This window comes from Thunnus maccoyii, chromosome 19 (assembly GCF_910596095.1).
Source record: "Thunnus maccoyii chromosome 19, fThuMac1.1, whole genome shotgun sequence".
Classification (NCBI taxonomy): Eukaryota; Metazoa; Chordata; class Actinopteri; order Scombriformes; family Scombridae; genus Thunnus; species Thunnus maccoyii.
The window spans coordinates 7,579,315-7,601,698 of NC_056551.1; the positions used below are offsets into that span (position 1 = coordinate 7,579,315).

General features: G+C 40.6%; 1 protein-coding gene across 4 annotated transcripts in view; it reads right to left on the reverse strand.

The window, feature by feature from the left end:
- Window positions 1–22,384, reverse strand: part of rxraa (retinoid X receptor, alpha a) — a 105,540-nt gene that overhangs the window by 12,984 nt on the left and 70,172 nt on the right. Inside the window, exons 4-6 of one of the 4 annotated variants that reach the window (XM_042396073.1) lie at window positions 9,784–9,934; window positions 6,237–6,416; window positions 1,703–1,872 (exon numbers count right to left, since the gene is read on the reverse strand). In XM_042396073.1, the coding sequence (XP_042252007.1) occupies window positions 1,703–1,872; window positions 6,237–6,416; window positions 9,784–9,934 (501 nt within the window). Of the gene's footprint in view, window positions 1–1,702; window positions 1,888–6,236; window positions 6,417–9,783; window positions 9,944–22,384 lie in introns of all 4 variants that reach the window. The other 3 variants (XM_042396071.1, XM_042396072.1, XM_042396070.1) reach the window with 3 other exon arrangements.

The window sequence follows — 22,384 nt, forward strand, 5'->3', positions numbered from 1 at the left end:
CTCCCATTTACTCACATAACAGCCTTCACATTTCTACCTTTACTTCACAGGACATTTCCCTCCCCTGAAGCAGATGAATCCCAGAAGAAGCCCTCCCTCTCTCCCTCCTTCCGTCCATGCCTCCCTCCCTCCTTCCCTCGCCCCTGCCTCCTTTGGTAGGCTGCTGCACAGCTCCTCTGTTTCTCATGTTCCAGCAGGATTCCTGAGAAAGCTGAGGCTTTGTGGGATGCTTTCAGGAACAGTCTGCCTGTTGCATTATTCATCACTCTTAGTCTCCTCTGTGTCAAAGACAGCCCACAGTGCCCAGCTGATACTGAGGGGATAGATGAGGAGACTCACAGTGAAGGAGCTCATACGAGGTGAGGTGAACCAACGCTCTAGACCACAAGCAGTCCCCTCCAAAGGGACTGAAAGAGGGAGGACACACTGTACTCCAAAAATTCAATCAACATCTTTACCAGCAGGCGGCAGGGTGTTAATAAACTTCTGAGTCTGCTATAGACTCCACAACAAAAAACAAACACAAGTTTTATTAAAGAGGAAGCAAAGAAAAAATATGCTTTTTAAACAGTGTCCCAATTCCAATCCACATGCTAATTCTGGATAATGAGTACGTAGGCTATTTACAGTGAAAAGTAAGTATTCTCTATGATGTCAGTACTTGATCTGTGCATGAAGTGTGCTGTTACTGGACTCAATGAAAATCCAATGCAATGCAAAAAAAAAAAAAAAAGCTTCTTACAGCTGGAAAAAATTTAAGCAAATTGTGGACAATGATGGGACGGCTCCAGCAAGATTTTGGAAAGCGAAAAATAAAGTATAAGCCATAAGCTGTAAATCTGAAAAACATTCTCTTAACTTTCTCTTTGGTAAGTTTTTCTGGCAGCAGTATTCCAAGGTCAGAGTTTGACTGACGTCCTTTGGCGCAAGTCTGGTATCATTAAGTGTTAGTAGAAAATTGTAAAGAAGACTAATTTCTTACATTTTCACTACAAAAACACAACACTGCAATAGTATACAGCAAAGTCTATATGGACACAGTTTAAGAATACTTCATTCTTCTTCATTGTATCTACCTCCTGAGCAACAGCTGCCCCATATGTAAGCAATAGTGAGGTGTTCTGTTATATGAAAATAACAGACAAGATGTGAGTCTGTTACTGTCAAGACATCTCATAGTGATTTATCACTCTTATACAATGGACACTTTCCAGAAACAGAAAAAGCTAAAGAAATAAGCTGTGGTCAAATTACCATCCATAGTTAATGTGTAGTCAGGTTAAGGCTGTTTCACCAGTAAGAGTTAACTCTTAGCACGAAGCAGAGGTACTGCTGCAGTGGTTATATGCACTTTAATATATGTTTTTATACTAATTTAGATAGATGATTAAGCTGTTGGCCAGAACTAAGTTCGAGGTGTCCTGTCATGTTTAGGGGTACAATATTAACACCCATCAGCCAATCAGAAATAAGAACTTTCCGTGTCCATGGTATAAATAGGAAAGAATGGAGAGCAAGAATTTATTCTAATGCAATACCCTAATATATCTAGGAGTAAATATGAGAGAAAAAGCATGCTCACCACCAGCTCCAGGAGTGTGCACACAGGTATGAGCATGTACACAAAGTGATGACTTGTTGCAGAATGACACAATATGTGAGTGTTTTCTTAAGAATATATGAATAAAAAACAGCAACTCACCGAGTTGGACGGCACACCAAGATTGGTCTCGATATAGGTCTCAGTTTTAGGTTCCACCGCCTGCTCGGCTTCCAGAATCTTCTCCACGGGCATGTCCTCGTTGGCGCAGCTGGTGGACTCCACCTCGTTCTCATTTCTGTCCTTGGCTCGCTGGCGCTCCTCCTGAACGGCTGCATGTAACAAAACTGGTTCCGGTCACTACTGCTGTTTTTTGTTTTATTTAATTTACAATGTCAACATGTGTTCTACAGCACATGTATGTTAAAGGAAAGAATCAGGACTATAAGACTGTATGGTTTTGATTGCTAAACAAGCTTAAGAGTTTAAAAGCTTGTTTTTTCCAAGTAGTCAGGTAGTAATGAAGTTACGTTAATCATTATTTAGTAATATTCTATGTTGACAATGAATCAAATGACTATTGGTAATGTGAAAGTAGTTACTTTTAGTGCAATACCAACAGAGAGCTGTTACCCATTTGACCTTTACCCTTTTAGCCTCTTTTAGCTCCTTGTTTTGGTTTCACAGCACATTACTGTTATGGGTACGGTTACAGTTATGGTCTCACCTCTCTCATCAAGCCCTGAATTCCTTATTTGAATGAATGCTTGAATTCCTACTGATTTTGTGAAAACAAATTGTCCATACTTTGATGCACATCAGTAGTTAACCGAACACATAGTTGGCTCTTGTTTGTATCTGCACAAACATGTAAATACAATACACATGTGCATGCTTGAGTGTGTGCTTGCTTGCCCATGTCGAGTGTCTCCATGTGCATGTGCCTGCTGCATTCAGTGTGTCTCTGTGAGCCAGCGAATAGTGCATGACCCAGTAAGTATTATGCCAGTAAACATATCCAAGAGAGTTCAATCATCAATAATTGCTTCGACAGTGCGGATGGAATATATTCGGGACCTCAGACCTACATTATGCACAACGCAGCAGCATGGAAATGTTCAAGGACTTCTCTCAGCTTCCTTATCAAAGAGATGTGTTTTTCATGTAGTGCTCAATGACAAACAGCCGGCTCCTTTTATACACAAATCATTTATAGACACATAAATAATGTATGGTCTGTCACTCCTTCGTTACGCCATGCGTGGCCGCCAGATACTCTGTGTGTGACAGAAGAGCTTAAATAAAAAAAACCTGAACACAAATCAATGAAGACTTTGTCCTGTAGATTTTTTTTTTTTTTTCCATGTCGCACATAAAAACTGGTTGAAGCAGAACCGTGTTGGTTCTGTCATCTGATTGGCTTGGCGAGGAGACACAGGAAATGGTTTGTGTGCTGAGCAGACACCGAGACTCACTGTGGCTGAGGCAAGAGAAACCGCACCTCCACCCTCAAGTGAGGATGGAAAAGATGCATGTGTGTGTGTGTTTTGTCTTTTCAAAAGGCTATAATTTACTTAATTCAAGACACCGCAGAAAAAAGTACTGCGGCTTTTTATAAGTTTGTCCTGCACACACATGGATTTGTAAAAGGTTTGGACATAACAGTGTTGTATGATAAACGGCTTTTGGAAACTCACTGTCAGCATGCGAGCTTACATACACACCTGGAGAACCGCCCTGCCTCTCTCTCTCTCTCTCTCTCTCACACACACACACACACACACACACACACACACTCGCACACACACACAGTTTGCAGGATGATCTGTCTTCTTACGTTTCCCTTACTCTGGTTTCAATTCCAAGTCCTGAATTGGAGAGGCCGTGGTCTTGTTGGGGGGGGGGGGGGGGAGGGAGGGAAGCAGGGGTTGTTAGAGGAGGAGAGGGAAAGGGGCCCCACTTTAGAGGAACTGCTGTCTGGCGGTGGAGGTCAACCCAAGGGTAGAATACTTGTGTTGGAGTCAGGGAGAGGTGAGGAGGGCTGAAATCATGTTAGCTTTATTCTCCCCCCTCCTCTTTCTCCTCTCCTGACTGGGAGAGCATAAATTCATTTAATCCTGTTTTTCTGTGGATTCGCTTAGCCTTTTGGGCTACTGCTGCCTTGTTCTCTAACCACAGCCCTCGGGGTGCAAGGGGAGGCTTAGGCAGTGCTGTGAGTGAGGCGAAAGGCAGTAAATGATAATATCCTTGAAAGGAGTAAAGAGCCCTACAATGATATAAATAAAAGCAAGAGGGAGGGGAGGGGAGGCCAAGTAAAGGTCAAGACAAATTGGCCTTGTATAGAATGCGTATTTACCCAAAAAAACACTTCTTTTTCTTCTTCTCTTCGCAGTTTCGATTTTTCAGTTTTAAACGGTGAAGCTACATCCAACACATGTGCACCTGCACATACACACGTGCTTAACACCTGCTATCATCATTGCTCTTCAGCTCCCGTGGTTATATTTTATGCCGCTCGGTATAATCTATGCATTCTATAACTGGATTCTGTAACTGCGATGCCCATAATGGCGGGAGGCAGTGATTGATTTGTTCAATGTGCGAAAGAGTGCTTAACAGCACTGCTGAGAGCGCTAACATTTTTAACACCCTCGTGGAGTGTTAAAATTCACACCTCACTGCCTGTTTTTTTTTCTTCTTCCTCTTCTTCTTCTTCTTATTCTACTTCTTCTTCTTCTTCTTCTTCTTCTTCCCCCCCTCACACAAAACAGCTCTTCCTGGTTTTATATGCTCTGCAATCTTTCCTCTAAGGTGCTCTACTGTACTGCCCCACAAGCACAGACGATATTTCTCAACTCAGTGTTTACACGTTAGAGTCACTCTCAAAGACTGCGGAGCAATAAGTGTGGCATCAAACAATCACAACATTTTTCAACACTGCCATTACCCAAGAGCCGCTCTCATTCATTAAGAGGATATGAAGAGGATGCAATCAATCATGCAGACCACTAATAGGAAATGTTTGTGTGAAAATGCCTCAGTCTTTATATACATTGTGCCCTGTTTTTGTTTCATGGTGATACGAGTGTAAGGCCTTAAAAAAAAAAGTTCTTGATTTCTTTTGTGTATGGCTGTTTTCGTATTCTGATGACTTGTCATAACATTGGGCGTAGTGTCGGTAATGATCCAGTAGAGCAGCGCTATTCTGACTGGAATTTGAACTTGCACCTGCACGATCTGGTCAATAGAACATGATTAAAAGCACAAATAGCCGATCCTAAACAACACCCATTCCCTTCAAGGCTCCAATCACAACCTCAAACGACTTTCCTGGGGCGACATAAAATATTATTTTGTCAGTTTGTTTCTGTTTACTCAACTGACTCTTACTCAACTTACTATCTGTAAGTTGTAAAGGGAGGTGAGATGACAATGTCTTGAATATGCAAACTTCAAAGTAGTGTCATTGTGGAAGCCGAAACTAGCATGATTTGTGGCTGAGAAGGATTTCAGTATGACATTCATGTTAGTTGAAACTTTAGTATGCAAATGTTACTGTGGGCAATTTCATAACCCACAGTCTCTGCTGTGAGAGGACAAGGTTTTTCCCATCCGTGTTGGGAGCAAAGTGATTAAAGTTTGCAGAAATGTTTGATTGCATGCTGTCTATATCTTGAGGATAAACTACCTGACTCTCAAAACTATCAATTATACAATAGGGATGGATTAGTTGAATGCAATGTTTGTTGTCAGTAACCTGTGAAAAGCAGCATCAGTAAACAGTAAAGAGCTTGTGAGTTGTCACTTGTTAATTTTATGGCTGTAGTTGCCTGAGGAGGTGCATTGATATAGACCCAAGAAAAATGACATATAGCATCTTTATGTATATGTTTTAGTTACCTGCTTCAGATTGAATTTATTTTAGCCACATTTACATGGACACCATGTGGCTGATTAAAGCCCTGTATCCATTCGGTGGCAGGAGCAGTATGCATTCCATCAGTAGCCTCTAATTTGAAGAATGTGGCGCACGTTTTCACCGTGCTGTGCAATTACAAGACATAATTCAATTTGAGCACTCTGATTAAATTTTGTGCATCGAGTATCTCGTAAAATAAGCACACAAAACATCTGTGTGTTTGGGAAAACATGCTGGTTCACAATAACTAGGTAGGCTGTTCCACACAGCTTCCAAGTTTATACAAATCATTAGAGGCACAAGAGCGGAAACGCTGACATCCAGAGGATGCAGTGGAAGCCGAAGTTCACACAGCTCCATTCTTATTTTTTTATTTCTCCAGTCTACATCACTCAGCTCCCTCAGGACTTCCAGTTCTCATAAGCCCACACTCTGTTTCCACATCTAGCAATACTGGCTTCCTGGGGCTGCCACAGTAGAATTATTTACCCCAAAGTAGTGCTTGGAGCAGAACATTTTTAAATACAGTAGAGTGTATGGCCCTAAAATATACCCACTGATAAAACAGCCTTGCTAAATGTTATGCATGTATTCTGTGTGGTTCTGGTCACAAAAAACAACAAAAATATTCATCTTATGTACTTCTGACTGCACTACACTTCTACTGATTTCCAAAAATAGAGCTGTTATCTGTGTTTTCATGTGTGCCTATGTGGATTAGTACAGATTTGAGGGAATGGGTAAGTGGGACTTTATCCTCAACGGTATGTGCTGTACCTTCTCTCTTCATGCCCATGGCTAAACACTTCTGGTAGCGGCAGTACTGGCAGCGGTTCCTCTGGCGCTTATCGATGACACAGTCCTTGTTGTCGCGGCAGGTGTAGCTCAGGTCTTTGCGCACCGTCCTTTTGAAGAAACCTTTGCAACCCTCACAGCTGTATACCCCATAGTGTTTACCTGAGGAGAGAGAGCGATACAGAGATGGTTTGTCTAGTATACAGGACACATTGTTAATCTGGTATTCTCATTTTTTTTCAAGGGACTTCAGAACAAAAACATTTGTCTGACCTCATATACAAACCACACAAGCAGAATACAGGAACTGGCTTCTAAAAGCTTTAAAGAGCAATTATGATGAAAGACCTGTTAAAGTGAACAGAGTGCATTTGGGGGTTATGCTGAGGTGGCTGGAGAAGAAAAGAGGAGCCTTCTTAAAGCAGGCTGCAGGAGGGCCCTGTGGATTTGCATTACGGTACTGTTCTCACATCATGTTGTAGTACAGGACATATCGTCTCTATGTTCCCAACAACTCCTTTGTTATTTATGACGGATGAAGCCCATTGAAATTCTCCAGGGTTGCTCAAACTGTTTCTTTGTTAGTTCTTTGCTGGTCAGACCACCAGAGAAGATAAATAAACCCTCCCAGCACAGTGAAATGAACCATGACTTGCTATTAAACATTGTTTTGTTTTTCCCCCTTGGGTCCATGGAGCACTGATGACGCAGGATGACACTAAAACTGTCCAGTGACTTAGATGACCATATAAGACATCTATGCAAAACTTCTTTCTATCATCTTAAAAACATCTCTAAACTCCACCCTTCTCTAACCCTGTCAGTTGCAGAGAGACTTGTCCACGCTGTTCTGTCCTCAAGAGTGGACTACTACAATGCACTCTTCACAGGGATTCCTGGCAGGAGCATCCAGAAGCTCCAGTGCATTCAGAACAGCACTGCCAGGATCCTGATGAGAGTGCGAAAACACAAACATATAACACTTATTCTGTTGTCATTGCACTGGCTGCCTGTCTCCTTCAGGATTGACTACAAAGTCCTGCTACTGACATACCATCAACAGACATGCGCCTCCCTACCTACAGGAGCTGATCACACCACAAACTTCCACACATACCCTCAGATCTGCCGGCAGCTTGCTCCTCCGGGCCCCCAGTACTAAGCTCCACACCATGGGGGGTCAAGCCTTCTGCTCTGCTGCACCACACTTGTGGTACAGCCTTCCTAACCATCTGAGGGCAGCACATACCCTAGTCTCTTAAAAAAAAGAAAAAGGCCTAAAACCTTTCTATTCAGGAAGGCTTTTTCATCTTAACTCTTCTTTTCTTCTCTTTCTTTATGTTGTATGTTCTATGTTATTAATACTGTAGCATTTTTAGTTTCACTATGAATGAAAAGTGTGGTACAAATTAAATGTATTATTATTATCATTATTATTATTTATATCCAGCTTCATCCCTGGGCTTTCATGATTATCCCCAGAAAAATATTTAAACGCAGGTTTATTTGTTGGCTGTATGAAAAAAGGAGTTACTCGACTGCAAAGATGACTGCTGTGTGAGTCATGACAACAGTTAGCCATGGGTTAAATGTTCTTGTGGTTAAAGTGGTTAAGCTAGCTCTTGACCAAATGATAGCCCATGATTAGGAGAATCTTGGGGTAGGCGTGTGCTGTGTGGAAAGCCAAAAAGATGGATGGATCTAAGGATGAACACTGATAATGGTATTTACTGTTTTGCATTTGTTAAACCCTATAGAGCAACGTGAGGAACCTTGGGCTATTGCAAATCTGTGTAAAAGTAAAATGACTCACTTGAAACTGAAAATGAGGACATTCACAAAGTTTCAAGTATGGTACGAGACATTTTGGATCTTAAAAAGGAGGGAAAGAGGAAGCTGACAACAGTGTGACAACTGGCAAGATATAATGTGTCAGAAATCACACTAGCAACATACGTAATCCATGTACAGCCTTGTCGACAACAGAATTATCAGAAAGACTTAAATACAGCAGAATTTTTTGTAGTTTCTAGTTAGACATTGCATGGATGAATATTTTGCTGAGTACTGATTGTTTCTGTCTTTCATAAGGCTCATTTGGGCATGAAAGTGGCCTCAAATCTAAACTTATCATGCTTCAAAAAGGTCCCAAAAGGTTTAAAATGTCCCTGTCTCCATTCATTTCCTTATGCGTTTCATCACAGTAATATTGACATGTGATCATGTATCAAGACAAACCCTTGAATACTGCATTCAAAGCAGGTTCTTCTCAAAATCTGCTTGTATTTGACTCCAGTCTTCATTCTATAGGAACATTCCCCACTGCAAAAAAAAAAAAAAGGTCAAACCCACACCATGGTGACTCTAGCACTGCCATGCTTCACGGTAGGGATGCTATGAGATGAGTGATGGGTTGTGCCTGGTTTCCTTCAGACACAGCGCTTCTCTATTTCAGTTGAAGTTGAATTGAGGTTTGGTTTCATCAGACCATACAATCTTTTGCCTCATGATTTCTTTCATGTGCCTTTATGGCCACTGCCCTCTTGTGTATTTTCTCAGGAGTGGCTTCTTTCTGGCCGCTCTGCCATTTAACCCAGATTTGTGAAGAATTCCACTGACTGTTGTCCTTCCAGGAAGTTGCAAAAAGCTGCAGTATGTAGTTCTGCCAGAGCGGTCCGTGGGGCTGTTCTCTGACCTAAGTTCATCTTTGGATCTTCTTTGGAGGTTTCTCAGTGTGGTTGGAACACCAGCTTTAGCAAGATGAAGGGTAGTCCCACTTTCTTTTCATTTGGTAATGATGGAGTCTTGTGTAATCACAACTGTTGAGAAATTATTTTTATACCCTTCCCCAGATGAATGACTCCCCACAAGTATAAATACCAATCCCTAGTTAGGGTTTGACCTTTAAATAGTTACTTCCATTGAATTAAACATTAGTCATATTACCATTTTCGTTTTAATCTATTCATAACAATTTGTTGAGAAAAACCTACTTTGACATCATGAGTAATTTAGTACAGATAAGCCACAAAAATATACTGCAACAAGCTGGCAAAAGACAAGCAGGGTGATAACTTCCTGAAGAACTGTACACAACATGTTTACTTAATTGCTTTGACTAATTTACTCATAATAAACAGTTTCTTCATTTTTCAGTAAATGGTCTGATTGGTCACATAACATTTACTCCACCTTTACTGCATGTAAAGTAGTAAAGGTAGAGGTGGAAAAAATATTAAATATTTTTCAATATACTTGACTCAAAACAGAACTGAAAGGTTCTTCAAATGCTGGAATTATTGTAGTTCATGCAGGTGTGTCAAATAAACTGATAATTCAGTATATAACCCAGCATACTTCAATCCAATGAACCAAAAACTGATAAAAAAAAATCTAGAATAACATTGAATGTCATTTTATTTGAAATCAATTTTTCGTTTTGCTTTCAGTTCTTCTTATTTTGCGATGCTGCCTGTGTTTACAGCACATATGGTCATACAGCTGTTCATCACAGTCTGATGTCACTCACCTGAGGAGCGGTCCCCACAGATGGCGCAGATGTGTTTGGTGAGCGACAGGGCCGTGCCTGAGGGCTGGGCGGGCACCTTCATCACGCCGTTGAGGCCCAGCGGGGGCTTTATGTCCTCCGTGCTGCTGACCGAGTTCATCGGAGAGTTCAGCTGGAACATCAACACACACAAATACACCCGTGGACAGGTCACAAAGCGACATCATACACCCCATTACACAAACCCGTCACACAGCTTAGCTGGTGCGGCATAGTTAGCTGATGACATTAACTATTGAACAAGGGCCAGGTCTGCTAAGGAGAGAGATGAGTTGGTTACACATACAAACAGGGAGATTAAATCTGAGTGCAGATGTGTCATGTAGGCCTGTTACGATAACCACTTCTGTTGGACGATACATTGTCCCAGAAGTAATTGCGATAAATGATATTATTGTCATTTTAAGATCATTTTATGCCACAGTTACAGTTAACATGGTAACCCCTACTTCACCTTATTCACTTACACTATACCTGAAGCCTACCTACATAGCCCACATACCCCCAGCATATGTTCACTAGTGGGAGTGAAGAGTTTTGGGAGAATTTTGGGTTTCTAGAAATATCAGGAGCCATTTTCATTTGTCAGGGAGAGTGTGATGCTCACAAAAAAGGGGATTTTATGAGTTAAATAATTTATATACACATTAGTCCTTTTCTGTTTGTCTTAAAAAAAGAAAACAAAAATTTACGACCATCACATAAGTATTGTTCAGGTTGTACATTTTATGTTCTGTTACGCTCTTCTATGTCAGCTGGTGGTAGTATTTAGCCGTGATTCCTCTGGGGAACAGAGTTTGAGGGTGCGGGTACCGTTCCAACTCATAAAGCAAAGTGTTATTGAAAAGTAACGACACGCAGCATTCACTCACTACTGTTTCTAACTTTTTCCAGGTTTGTGGGGATGCATAGTCTCTCAAAATCAACATGAAGCAACTTGGTAATGTTCCCTCAGAGTATAATGATGTTTTGTTGTCACAGCTTGCCAAATGATATTAAAAACAAGCGGTAAATTGCCTGTTTCATATACCCCAAGGTGCCGTCTATGTACTGGGTTTTTTCTTAGCGGTGGTTAGCGAAAACTGCTGAAACAGGTAGACGGATTATTTGCCTGAAATTGGTAGACCACACGCAATAAATTATGCTGTTTATTCTGGCATCACGTTGGGTAAAATGTTGGTGGCATTCTTATGTAAACAAACATGCATGTTAACACAATGGGCAATACTGAGGTCACGTCTATATATCGCGCGACAAGTCGATAAAATAATTCTCGTGACGGGCCTGGTGTCATGCAGTTTGTCTTGAACAATTTGATGAATGCAGAAAGTTAAAAAAAAAAAAAAAAAAGATATTATGACTTCTGGTACTCAATACAGATGGTCAGCAGCCCTAGCAGCAGCTCTTTTTGCCCTCATTCATTGCTCTCTCTGTCTCTCCTCCCTCCTGTTCCCCTCTGTTTCAGATCTAAATCTGGCGCAGCAGGATCCTGCACCACTCCACCCCAGGAACTCTTTTATTCATGCTCTCAACAAGCCCCGCTGGCTCCCAAATGTTCGGCGCTAGCATAACTCCAATGCAAAATTTAACAGTACAGCAGAATAAAGAGACAGCATTTGTTTTAGCAGCAGTGCAACTGGAGCCTGAAGTCTTCACTTCATATGCTGCCTCCCTCCCTCTCTGAAACACAGCTTTGATAAAATTCATCTGAAAGTGACCCCTCTTTGCCTTTTGCTAAAAGAGGAGAGCAAGGGGAGACTAATTATTACAACTAGCTACATGCTGTTTCCAGAGTAGATAAATGTTAGGGGGCAGGATATAAATTATCCTAAGACGCTAAATGTATTGGATGGAACAGAAGCTGCTGTAGCTCACCATTAACACCTTCTCATGAAAAAAAAATTTGAAAAGTAAAAGCAGCAATCTGTCTGACTAAAGTGACATTACGCTGGGGGAGGAAAAGGTGGATCCCTGCACTAAGACACCAACAGCAGAGGGGTGAGAGACAGAACAACGTTGACGGGGCAGACACATGGGCTCATGTAGCCAGACGTGTTTTCATTAAGTTACCACATATGAGACATGTCTGATAGTACAAACACTTCTTGGCTCTAAATTTAGCTAGTACTGCAGCAGAAAAACACTGTCTCTGTCTGCAGGGATCGGTCAAGACAGAGGAAAGATAGTCTAGGTGTATGTTATCCTTAGCTACGTTTACAGGGATACAGAACATACAGACATACACACCACAGCAAACAATGCCCTGCACTGCAAGTATGAATTATTTTCATAATTGAGTATTATACAAATTATCTATTGAGTAATCAAAAAACGATACTTTTTTTTTGGTTTGGTGTAGAGACATATAAGAGAAAGATGTCATAAAAGATGTCATAACAGCCATGACTATAACACACAGACTACAAACCAAAACAATTATAGTGGTACAATATGTTGAGTGAGCTGGACTTGGTACACATAAATTGGATTTGGTATTAAGAAACTCAGCTGGATTTGGTAAACATAATAACATATTGTAAATATTTGTGTGCATGTTTCAGTATTTGTGAAAGAATATGAGGGAAATTAAAGGACTACTCCAGCATTTTAGTATAACATGACCATAAAGTTGGGGCACTTACAAAACAAAAAGAAGACAAATCCAAGCTGCAGCAAAGACAGAGATATCCTGACTTTTATTTATTACTTGTGGGTAAAGCTCCAACAAACATGGATCCTACACTTCCCATAATGCAACTCAATAGCATCTTTCTTTAGACCTTCCCTACCTACAGTTGACAAAGCTCCTCTTGAGCTACAGAAGACATTATACATGAACTGTTTTCACAGGCTGTGTAGTACTCTGTGACATTTAAATTAACTCTGACATGTAAAACTGAAGTTCCCTTTATGTATGCTAAAATAAACTTTTTGAGCACATCCCTTCATTTTTGCTCTTTCCCAATTTCCCTTACCTCAACTTTGTACAGTCAATACACAACATCATGCTCTTGGTGCAACAGTGATTAATGTGCACAAACAAAAGAAAAACAAACACATCACTTCAGGAAAAGTATTAGAGCACTAAAACATGTACAGGCAAAATTTATGAGTTCTCGGAAACTACCAAGAGACACTGGTATCAAACTTCAAAATTGGTTGTAATGCTGTGAGAATGAAGGAGCTGATTGGACACAGACCAACACACACAACAACAATTACACAGTTTACTGTACACACACATATACTGTACACACATGTGCAAGTTCACCAAGGTAGACATACAAAAGCTTGCACACGTACAGACATGCACACAACTTGCTGCTGTGGCTCCTGGCATCTCTTTTCACCTATTTGATTCCTCTCAAATAGCTTCAAAGTAAGAAAAATATCAGCAATGCCATATACTTGCTTGAAGCTACAGTATATCATGCTTACACTGAGGGAAATGTTCTAAACCATGGTCCTTTACCATCACATCAAATAGAAAATTCTAGACGTCTTCAGTATCATTTTATACAGATTTCCGGCAGAATTCAGCAGGACATATGTGGTGTCATGGGAACTTGACTCAGGAGCCTGACTAGAATATCAAAAATGAAGCTCATATGGGTTTTCAATGTTTGGCTGCATTTGAATGATGGATCCACTGGTGGATTCAGTGGGTTCAAAAGGTTAAAGCCCTCCACCACATGAAACTGTTCAATTCACACTCAGACACTCACCCCTGGCCTGCTCTTCACACTCTATTTACACAAATACACAGTGAATGCAACATGTGCTCAAAGCTTTGGGCAAAAAAAAAGAAAATGACTCTGCTTCACTTGTGATATTTTGCACATTATTTTATTATTAATATCACAGGAGAAAATAAATATTTTGCATAATATCGACTGAGTGGCCATAGTGTATGAGTCATTTGGACACTCAAAATGAGTGTCATTTGCACTATTTAAATGAATAGCAGACACATAAGTACAAGTTATTATTGTCAATTTTATGTTGCCATAATTCCACCTTGTACTGGAAAAGCCCTTCTTGCAAGAAATGAGAGAGCGTCTCTAAGACACAAAGACACAGACAAAGCTGCATCATTTGTTTGGAACCAGCTTCGGCAGCATGTGCACACCGCCACCACACACACGCACGCACACACAACATGAGGTCTTACCTCAGTTGAACGCCTGAGCCTAGTCTTTTCCCCTGCAGCGCAGCACTAACAGAGCTGTCTCCTCAGCTGCGATCGTCTCTATCAAACCCTCTGTCTGCCAGATAGAAAAGACTCTTCCACTCACAATCTATTTTCAGTAAACTTGCAACTCAATCTCAGGAACATTGCTCCCCATGGTGGGATGGGCTGGCTGGGGGGCCTTTCCTTCTCTTCTGCCCATGGCGATGGACGCAAGGCGGGGGGATTAAAGTGGCTCAGGACTGACTCTGGAAATAGAACACATGCTCCCACCCCTACAACACATACATGTGACCCTTCGCGGGTAGATATGCCAGCTGTGCGTACAGCAGTGGGAAACCCCTTCACAATCCTCTCCTTACATACTGTCTGTGTATATCTTTTTAAAAAAAAATTTTATGAGTGGAAGGCTTGGCTTCAAACTTTTCCAGACTGAGGGAGCGAAACAAACAAGGAGCATTTAACATCAAGGACTGGGAATGTAGGACATAAGATTCCCTGCAGTACAATGTACAACACGAGTGCCTGAAATGCTCCAGCTGAATAACACACACACAGTTTCATGTGCTGGAGGTGTTACATAACATGTTGTGGAGGACATTCGATTGGTACATCCAGTACATTGGGGGTCTCTGTCTGCTTGTGGGTGTCAGATTCTGCACAGAACTGATATATGTGATTATATATCCTGTGCCACCTGCTGCTTTTAGCAGACTGCTGGAATATACAAACATGTAAAAGATGGTGAATTAAATAAATAAGTCCTCAAAGAGGTTTTAGCCCTGAAAAGCTGAGAGTGTAGCTTACAGTTGTCAGATATTATGAGTGGCTGGGTTGATAAATGGATGCGTTTTCAATCTACTGTTAAGGGTAATGTTTTTTTTTTTTTCTTTTTTATATATTCTTGTAAAACAGTAGTGGAACCCTGCACTATCTCATTACAAAATGTATTATAGAAGTGGCGTTTTGGTAGTTTTGGTCTCACAGAAACACCAAGACAAATAAGTAAAATAGAGCTGCAACTAATAGTTATTGTTCTTACAGATGAATCAGTTGATTAAAAGGCAGGATACGTTCACAATTCAGAAGCTGGAACCAGCAAATGTTTGACAGTTAATCAATTATAAAATCTCGTTACCCTTTAACTTTCTATCAATCAACTAACCGCAGTCTTTTAAACGCTACATCATACAGTACTATACCTGTAGGCTACAACAACTACTTAAAAAAACTGGGCAAATAACACACCAGAGACAAATTCACATTCAGTAATTAGTCAAATACATTGATAAGCAGACACCAGTAAACAAATCTCATAATAAATAGAATAAAATGGAAAATTGAGATAAAGGACAATGATCAGCAATCATTCCAAGTATCTCATACAGTAGCCAGAATAAATTAGAGAATAAAATATAATTTCACCAAAAAACAAATAAAACTATTGTTGTTAATCAGCTCGTTTTAGGTGTTTAACCCAATCCCCTTTCAATAGACAGAATAATCTTGGCAGCAGAGCAGGTCTCATAAACTATTAGTATGCAATGACAACACACACGCGGTGGTGAAAAAAAAGAGAAAGGAGTTGTCCCTGGAGTGAACAGAGGAGAAAAGGAAGGAAGAGCGGAGACAGTGGAGGCCTCTGCTTAAGACGGGCTTAGTTCGATTCAGAGAGTCAGAGCACAGACTTTGCTCATAAAGACACTTCAAAAGGAGACATCAAATCCTAGCGCACCGCTCCTCAATGCAAAACCCTCATGTGGAACTCCAGTAGCTTTCCAGTTCAAGGGCACCTTTTTTAACTCGGAGAAAGTTATCTCTACAGTATTCTTTCAAAACACCCTTTAAGAATTCCTTAATAAGGCTTTCCATTATGCAGTGGCACAACATGGCCAAGAATAGGCCGTTCTACTCTACAATCCATTGTTATAGATCCCATTTACTAAAACTGAACTGCACTTTTCTTGGGAACAATTAATTTCTGCATCTTTAAATTACTTTCGCTTCAAGGTAAGACACTGAAAAAGTCTCAAGCTAGAATGTGAAGAGTAAAAAAAGTGTGAGTGGACGGGATACAAATCTCCTGTTGACAGGGGACGACACCTAACCAGCTGCCCCCTCAGAGGTAAGGACAAGGATCAGGTCATGATGAAACCTAATGATAACCCCGCATCACCTTTCACCTCTGACACCTCATGACAATCACTTCCTTTTAAAAGCAAACTTATCTCAGCGGTCCAGCGAAGTATGGGAGGAATGAGTGCAAACTTTTATCTTACCCCTGTGGTTTGTGTGAGTCTTATCTGGACACGTATCAGCAGAGTTGGGGGATTGGGTTTCACACAGGGGTTGTGTTAATGGGCCCGCTCTTCTGTGGCCTTCTGGGTAAATTCACAGTAAGACACCCTTTGGGATCAATTACAACACTATTATAAATTTGAAAGACACCTGTTTGAACAACGCATACCGCACAAACGAGCACAAATCAACAGACACGTGGGTGGGAGCTCGCACACGATACACAAAGTGGTTCAGCTGTGTGGGGATGGACTTAGGGGTCGTCTGCTAGTAAATCCATCATGTACATTTAAAGTCACACTCGGGATAAAGAAACAGGAAGATGCATTTTAACCACTACAACAATTTTTAAATGACTTGACAAGTCATATCTTTACATCTCATCACAAATTACTGTCAAAATGAACAGTTTTATTGCCTAAATATTAAAATATTAAAAAAAAAGGATTTTAAAATTTTTTAATATTCTTCCACTGTCTCCTCAAAAAGCATTGCGAAAGATTTAATAACGTTAATGTTACTCATGGGGGCGCAGATTCCTTTGGTTGCTGTTGAAAAATAATCTCAAGGGGACAATATATCCTTAACAAAGTTAAATCAATCTCCGAATGTTTTAAGAATTACTCATTGCCTGGATTTGAAAAGATGTGCGCAGGCAATTCACAATGCTAAGACATTATTTTCACAACACAGATGTCACTGCTGTGAGACTGACAGTATGAAGTTTCACATTTCATAAGGGCGTTAATAATAAGAAAGACTAATATAAATGAAAGAAACTCTTCAGTTACATATGAGCTCACAACCTGGCAACCAACAAGAGATATTTTAGTGTACGCATTCATTTGGCTTATGAATGACCTGTAAGTGAATACATTTATTATTTATTATAATAAAGTCATTAGAGACAACTAATACATCCTAACTATGGCTTCTTGTAAAATATCACCATGGATATCGTCACTCACTTCTAATATCATACTGTCTCTACTCTCCCCCGGTGGATAAAATTTAGTAGAAAAAGACATTATTCTAGACAGCTCGGAGGTTTCCAGCACTCACCCCATGCTGTGCCACACCAGATAAAATGAATCATCGCAAGCACTGCTGGCGCTTGTGTGTGCGTGTTTTGACAGAAACTTTTGTTCAAGTGAAAAAAGGATATTAAGACTATCAGTGGCATGAAAGGCAGCAAGCCTTACAGCAGTGAAGAGGGAATATGCACAGTGACTTTCAGCTGTTGTCTCACCTCAGAGCGGCAGTGTCTGTGCGCGTGTTTGTCTGAGTGTTTCTGGCATCCATGGGAGTGTGTGCGCACGTAGGGTTGGGTCTGCAGCATGCATGTGTATTTTTATTTCTTGTGTCTCTCTCTCGTGTGTGTGTGTGTGTGTATGTGTGTGCCTGAATGCATGCATGGATTTCATGTGTGCATGCTTGAGCGTGTGTTTCTGTTCGGGAGCAGACGTGTGTAGAACTGTGTCTTTTTGAGTTTGTGTACGTGTGGATGAGCACGACTGTTTTCATAGGAAACAGTGCTACTCCTGTGGGCTTTCCCTGCCTGCCACTGACAGAGCAGCTCTTACAACCATAATGTCACTCTCCTCTCACACCAGTCTTCTCCAACTTTTCTGTCTTTTTAAAAATCTCCTCCTAACTATATATATTTTTCATAGTGTGTTTGAATTGTAACAATCTGCTCCTCCTTTCCTCTGCTCTTTTCAGAAGCAAAACAGACCTTTTAAAATAACAACACATTAGAATATTAGAACTCTTCTGTGTTATCCATTCACCACCACCATCTACAGCAAGATCTTGCTTGCACAATGGTTAGTGAGATCTGTGTTTATCAAATTTGGCTCGATTAACTGATTACTTGTTTGGTCTATAAAATCATAGAAACTAGTAAAAAACGTCCATCCTGGTTTTCCAGAACCCAACCACATTTTAACCACATTTTAATTGTCTCATTTTGTTAGGAAAACAGTCCAAAGCCCAAAGATATTCCATTACCAATGATACAAAATGGATAAAAACAGCAACATCGGCGTGCAAACTTTTAAAAAAAAAAATCAAAAACAGACATGTTTTTCTCTTTACAGGCTTTCTGAAATGGTCTCTGCTGCTGTTCACATGTTAGCAGACCTTAGCCAAATTCTTTTTCTTTTAAAACCGTTCAGCACAAAATGACAGCTGTCAATCACAACATGCTAAATAAAAAAATATTGTAATGAACCCCAAACCTAACAATCTGATACTTTAACAGGTTAAACAAGCTGTAAACATTTTTTCAAAATGCTGTTCGACCCATGTCTGCCATCTTTATGACTCTAGGAAATTATGCTTTTTATTGTTTGTTTTTACTGCATCACACATAGTGTTGTGAATCATGTCCATAAGGCCAATTAAGTACAGTAATATGGAAGAATAAGAATATGACTGTATTAATGTTCCAAATATTTTGCCCCTCTCATGTATGTTAATGGAGCGCACAAAATATTAGGAACACCATTCAATATAATGCACTCCAGTACAACACCACCACCCACTATGACCTCAATAATAAACATAAAGTAGAATTATCACCTTTCTGACAATGTCAACAAAAACTGAAAATGTATAAGCTTCGTAAAAGTAGAATTTATGGCAGAGCTGATGTATTGGATTGCATTAGATTGCACAGGTGTTCTAATAAAGTAGCCGCTGAGTGTAATGACTAATGTGCGAGTTATTTTGGTTACTTAACTGATAACTGATCTGTGCACAGAGCATGGTTGTGAAAAAGGTAGTGTCATTACACTTCACAGAAATTCCTACAGTGTACATGTCTGTCCACACACAGTGTTGAGTTGCTGTAAGATCACACCACCAGATGCAATTAAAGCCCTACACGGATTATTTGGAGCTTTAAAATAAATGTGCGCCCCCGAGGCATTTCAACCGCAACGTCTCGTCTGTATTAGGAGGCTGCTCTCTTGAAACTTAAATCTAATGTTACCGTTTCTATCATTTATAGCTGCCACCTTCTAAATGGCTCATCTCCTGTGTGGCCCCACACATGCCAGGACATACACAGGCCCCAAGCATCATCACACTACGTACTTTCAGCTTTCAAATTATGGCCTACGGGCTGTTTTAACAAATGAAAACGGTCTCAATAAATGCCATAGAAAGAAATAAAAGACGAAACATCAACAAAAACATTCATTACATGTACTATAACAGCAGCTTAGAACCATATTAATTCCATCAACCCAAAACACAGCTTTGTTGCTTTGACTTTCCCTGTGTTTTTATGCACTGATTCTGCTTCTGTTAATCAAAACAATACTTCTTGCAAATGTGTCAGAATGAAAGCCTTCCAAGAAAATAAAGGGAACTTGCCCCTTGAACTGCTGGAGCAGTTTAAAATGTTGAGTTTTTATTAACAGCAGCAAATAAAACACAGAAAAACTTTTTATTAAAATATTACAATATAGTAGAATAGTTCAGTAAACACAAAGTTGAAGAACAGTGTGCTAATCTTCTAGCAAAAGCACAACTGGATTAATTCTGCACATTAGTTAGACTTCCTTGAACTACCAGTAATAGAGGGGGGGAAAAAAGTAAAACTTGTCCTAATTGCTACCTTGAGACAGCTTTGGCTAAAAAGAATCTTTTCCCCCATCCATCTGAGGGTTGATTGACGTTAGAGAGCCTTAACTGTTCTCCTGGGACCCTACACACAGCCCCTTTGTGCAGCCATTAGAGCCGTGCAACCATGATGTCATGCAGAGTGACTACAGCGAGGTCCATCAAAGACCAGAGCAGCGGAATGGACCTTTATTGCTCCCACACAGGAAGGGGCTGAGGTCCACTACTCTCTTTCTCTCTCTCTCTCCCTCTCTTGAGTGTGTTGTGTTTCAGTCTCCTAGTGACCCTCACCTAAACACGACGTACCCGAAGCTGGCGCATGACATCACCGCTGCCGCTCATTTATTACTTATTAAGCGCGTGTTCCATTTCTTGTAAAACATTTACACCTTTTTCACATTAGCTTTTCTTCTGTGTTGGACTCCAGAAACACTCAAGCTTTATATGTATTTTTAAGGCAGACTTAGAGTCACTGGAGGCCTGTTGTTGGTTTAGGATTCTCAAAAATATTTGAGTGGGAGAGCATGGAAGCCAGAGGGGTACGGACTGAGCCGCAAAATGGAAAATGGGAAGCGGCAGCGGTCCGATGATAAAGAACCCCTTTTTTCTGCAAAAAACAACAGCCAGACAACTCTCGCCATTGTCACTGGAAGTGTAAAATGTGTTCCACCCCTGCATATAATCCCTTCCAGCTGCTTGGAGAGTTGCGGTGTCTGTGATCGAGGGATGGTCTGTATTGTCAGTGAGTTCAAGCCCACAGACACAACCACTATTATAGATTTATTCTTAATGGGCATGGCTGTGGCCTGGCACTGCCCCCTGACCACATACCCGGGGCGACGTCTCGCCATCTCTACTCTCATACAGCTCCAGAAAAAAAAGAGACGTCAGACCTTATAACTGCGAAAGCAGACACAAAGTATGTGTTTTGTTGATGGTATGTGTGGCCCTTGTCAGAATAATACAGACGCCTTAACAATATGCAGAGCAGATAAGCGGGATGCGACGAACAGACACGACAAACTAAATGTTTCTCCCTGAAAAAGAAAAAAAAAATATGCCCAAGCTGCACAGCCACAGCATGTCAGTGTGTCTGGATGTTCGGAACAGAGCTGAAGGGGAAGTACTGTTTCTTGAGATGTAAGAATTGGCTGATGATAAAGGACTGTCTCTCTCTTTACATGTGGTTTGGCTTTTGGAGGATGCAAGATTCCAGCAAGAATGGGAGTTTTGTTCATCCTGTACCCTGCTTTCATCATGTTGTCATTTTAGTCTTTGATGTAGGGGATGGTTAAAACTCATTGTTTATGGTTTTTGCTGATTTTTATTGAAAATTACAGTTTTTTTTTTTTGTTTTTTTTTTAAAGAACCCAAATGATTTAAACTGACTTTCACCTGGACCTCATGCTTCCATGCATCTACATGTTGTGATGGGGACAGCTTAGAAAAACTTCCAGTAATAAAAAGTGAGGACAGAAATGTGGTGGAAATGCAAATGAGCTGTTGATTTTACAACAGTAAGAAGAAGAAACTACAATGGTGTTTGCATTGTAAATTGTAATTATCCTAACGATAATTAGGAGGAATACAATTTATTGTGTGCACTCACGGGTATGTGATTTTGCAGTGTGTGTCCATGGCTATGTGTAGGTGTGTATATGTGTGTGTGGTTATTATAGGCGGGGGTCTTGTACTGGGCTCTGGGTGGTTAAGTAGGGAAGAGGCTGAGCTGTGACCTCGTTCCAGTCAACTGCTCAAGAAAACGGCAAGTCAGCCGAGTGTTAAGAGCAAGTGGCACTCGCCGTCTGACTCAGATCACATCCCATCAGAAGAGCCGCGCCTCACGACCACAGGGCCCTGCCACCATCTTTAACCTCTGAGCCACGCTCTCACATCAAACTGCCGCTCTTCACCCTCACTGAGCAACAGTCAGCAGCTTCTACAGTGTCAGTTATGCAAACGTTCACGGATAACGGCTCAAATCCTCCAAACATGAGTATCTGTCAGATTTAAGGCTGGGCACAATTTGAAATGTTTCAACTCTGGTGCCCACAAGACACTTAAGTTTTGGTTGAGTAGCCAAAACAAGACTTTTTTTAATACCTTACTTTGTGGAATTAAAACTGTTCTTTTTTCTAAAAGACTGTTTTTCTTTGATACAACAAAGTCAGTCAAACTAAAACGCATCACAGCATACAGCACAGACTGTTGTCTAAAATTTAAAAAATATCATTAAAATCAGGAAATATTTGGTTACAGACTATAAGAAGAGTAAGTAAACAATATTCAAGATTCTGACAAAGCATTCAATGCCAACTTTTAGTACTTGACAGTTTGCAATACTACAGAAACAAATTTAGTGGTTACAGAAAAAGTACTGAGATTCAAGGTCAATGTTGAGTTTCTATTTCCCTTGTGTCTCTCGTCGATACTGCTGTTCATTTG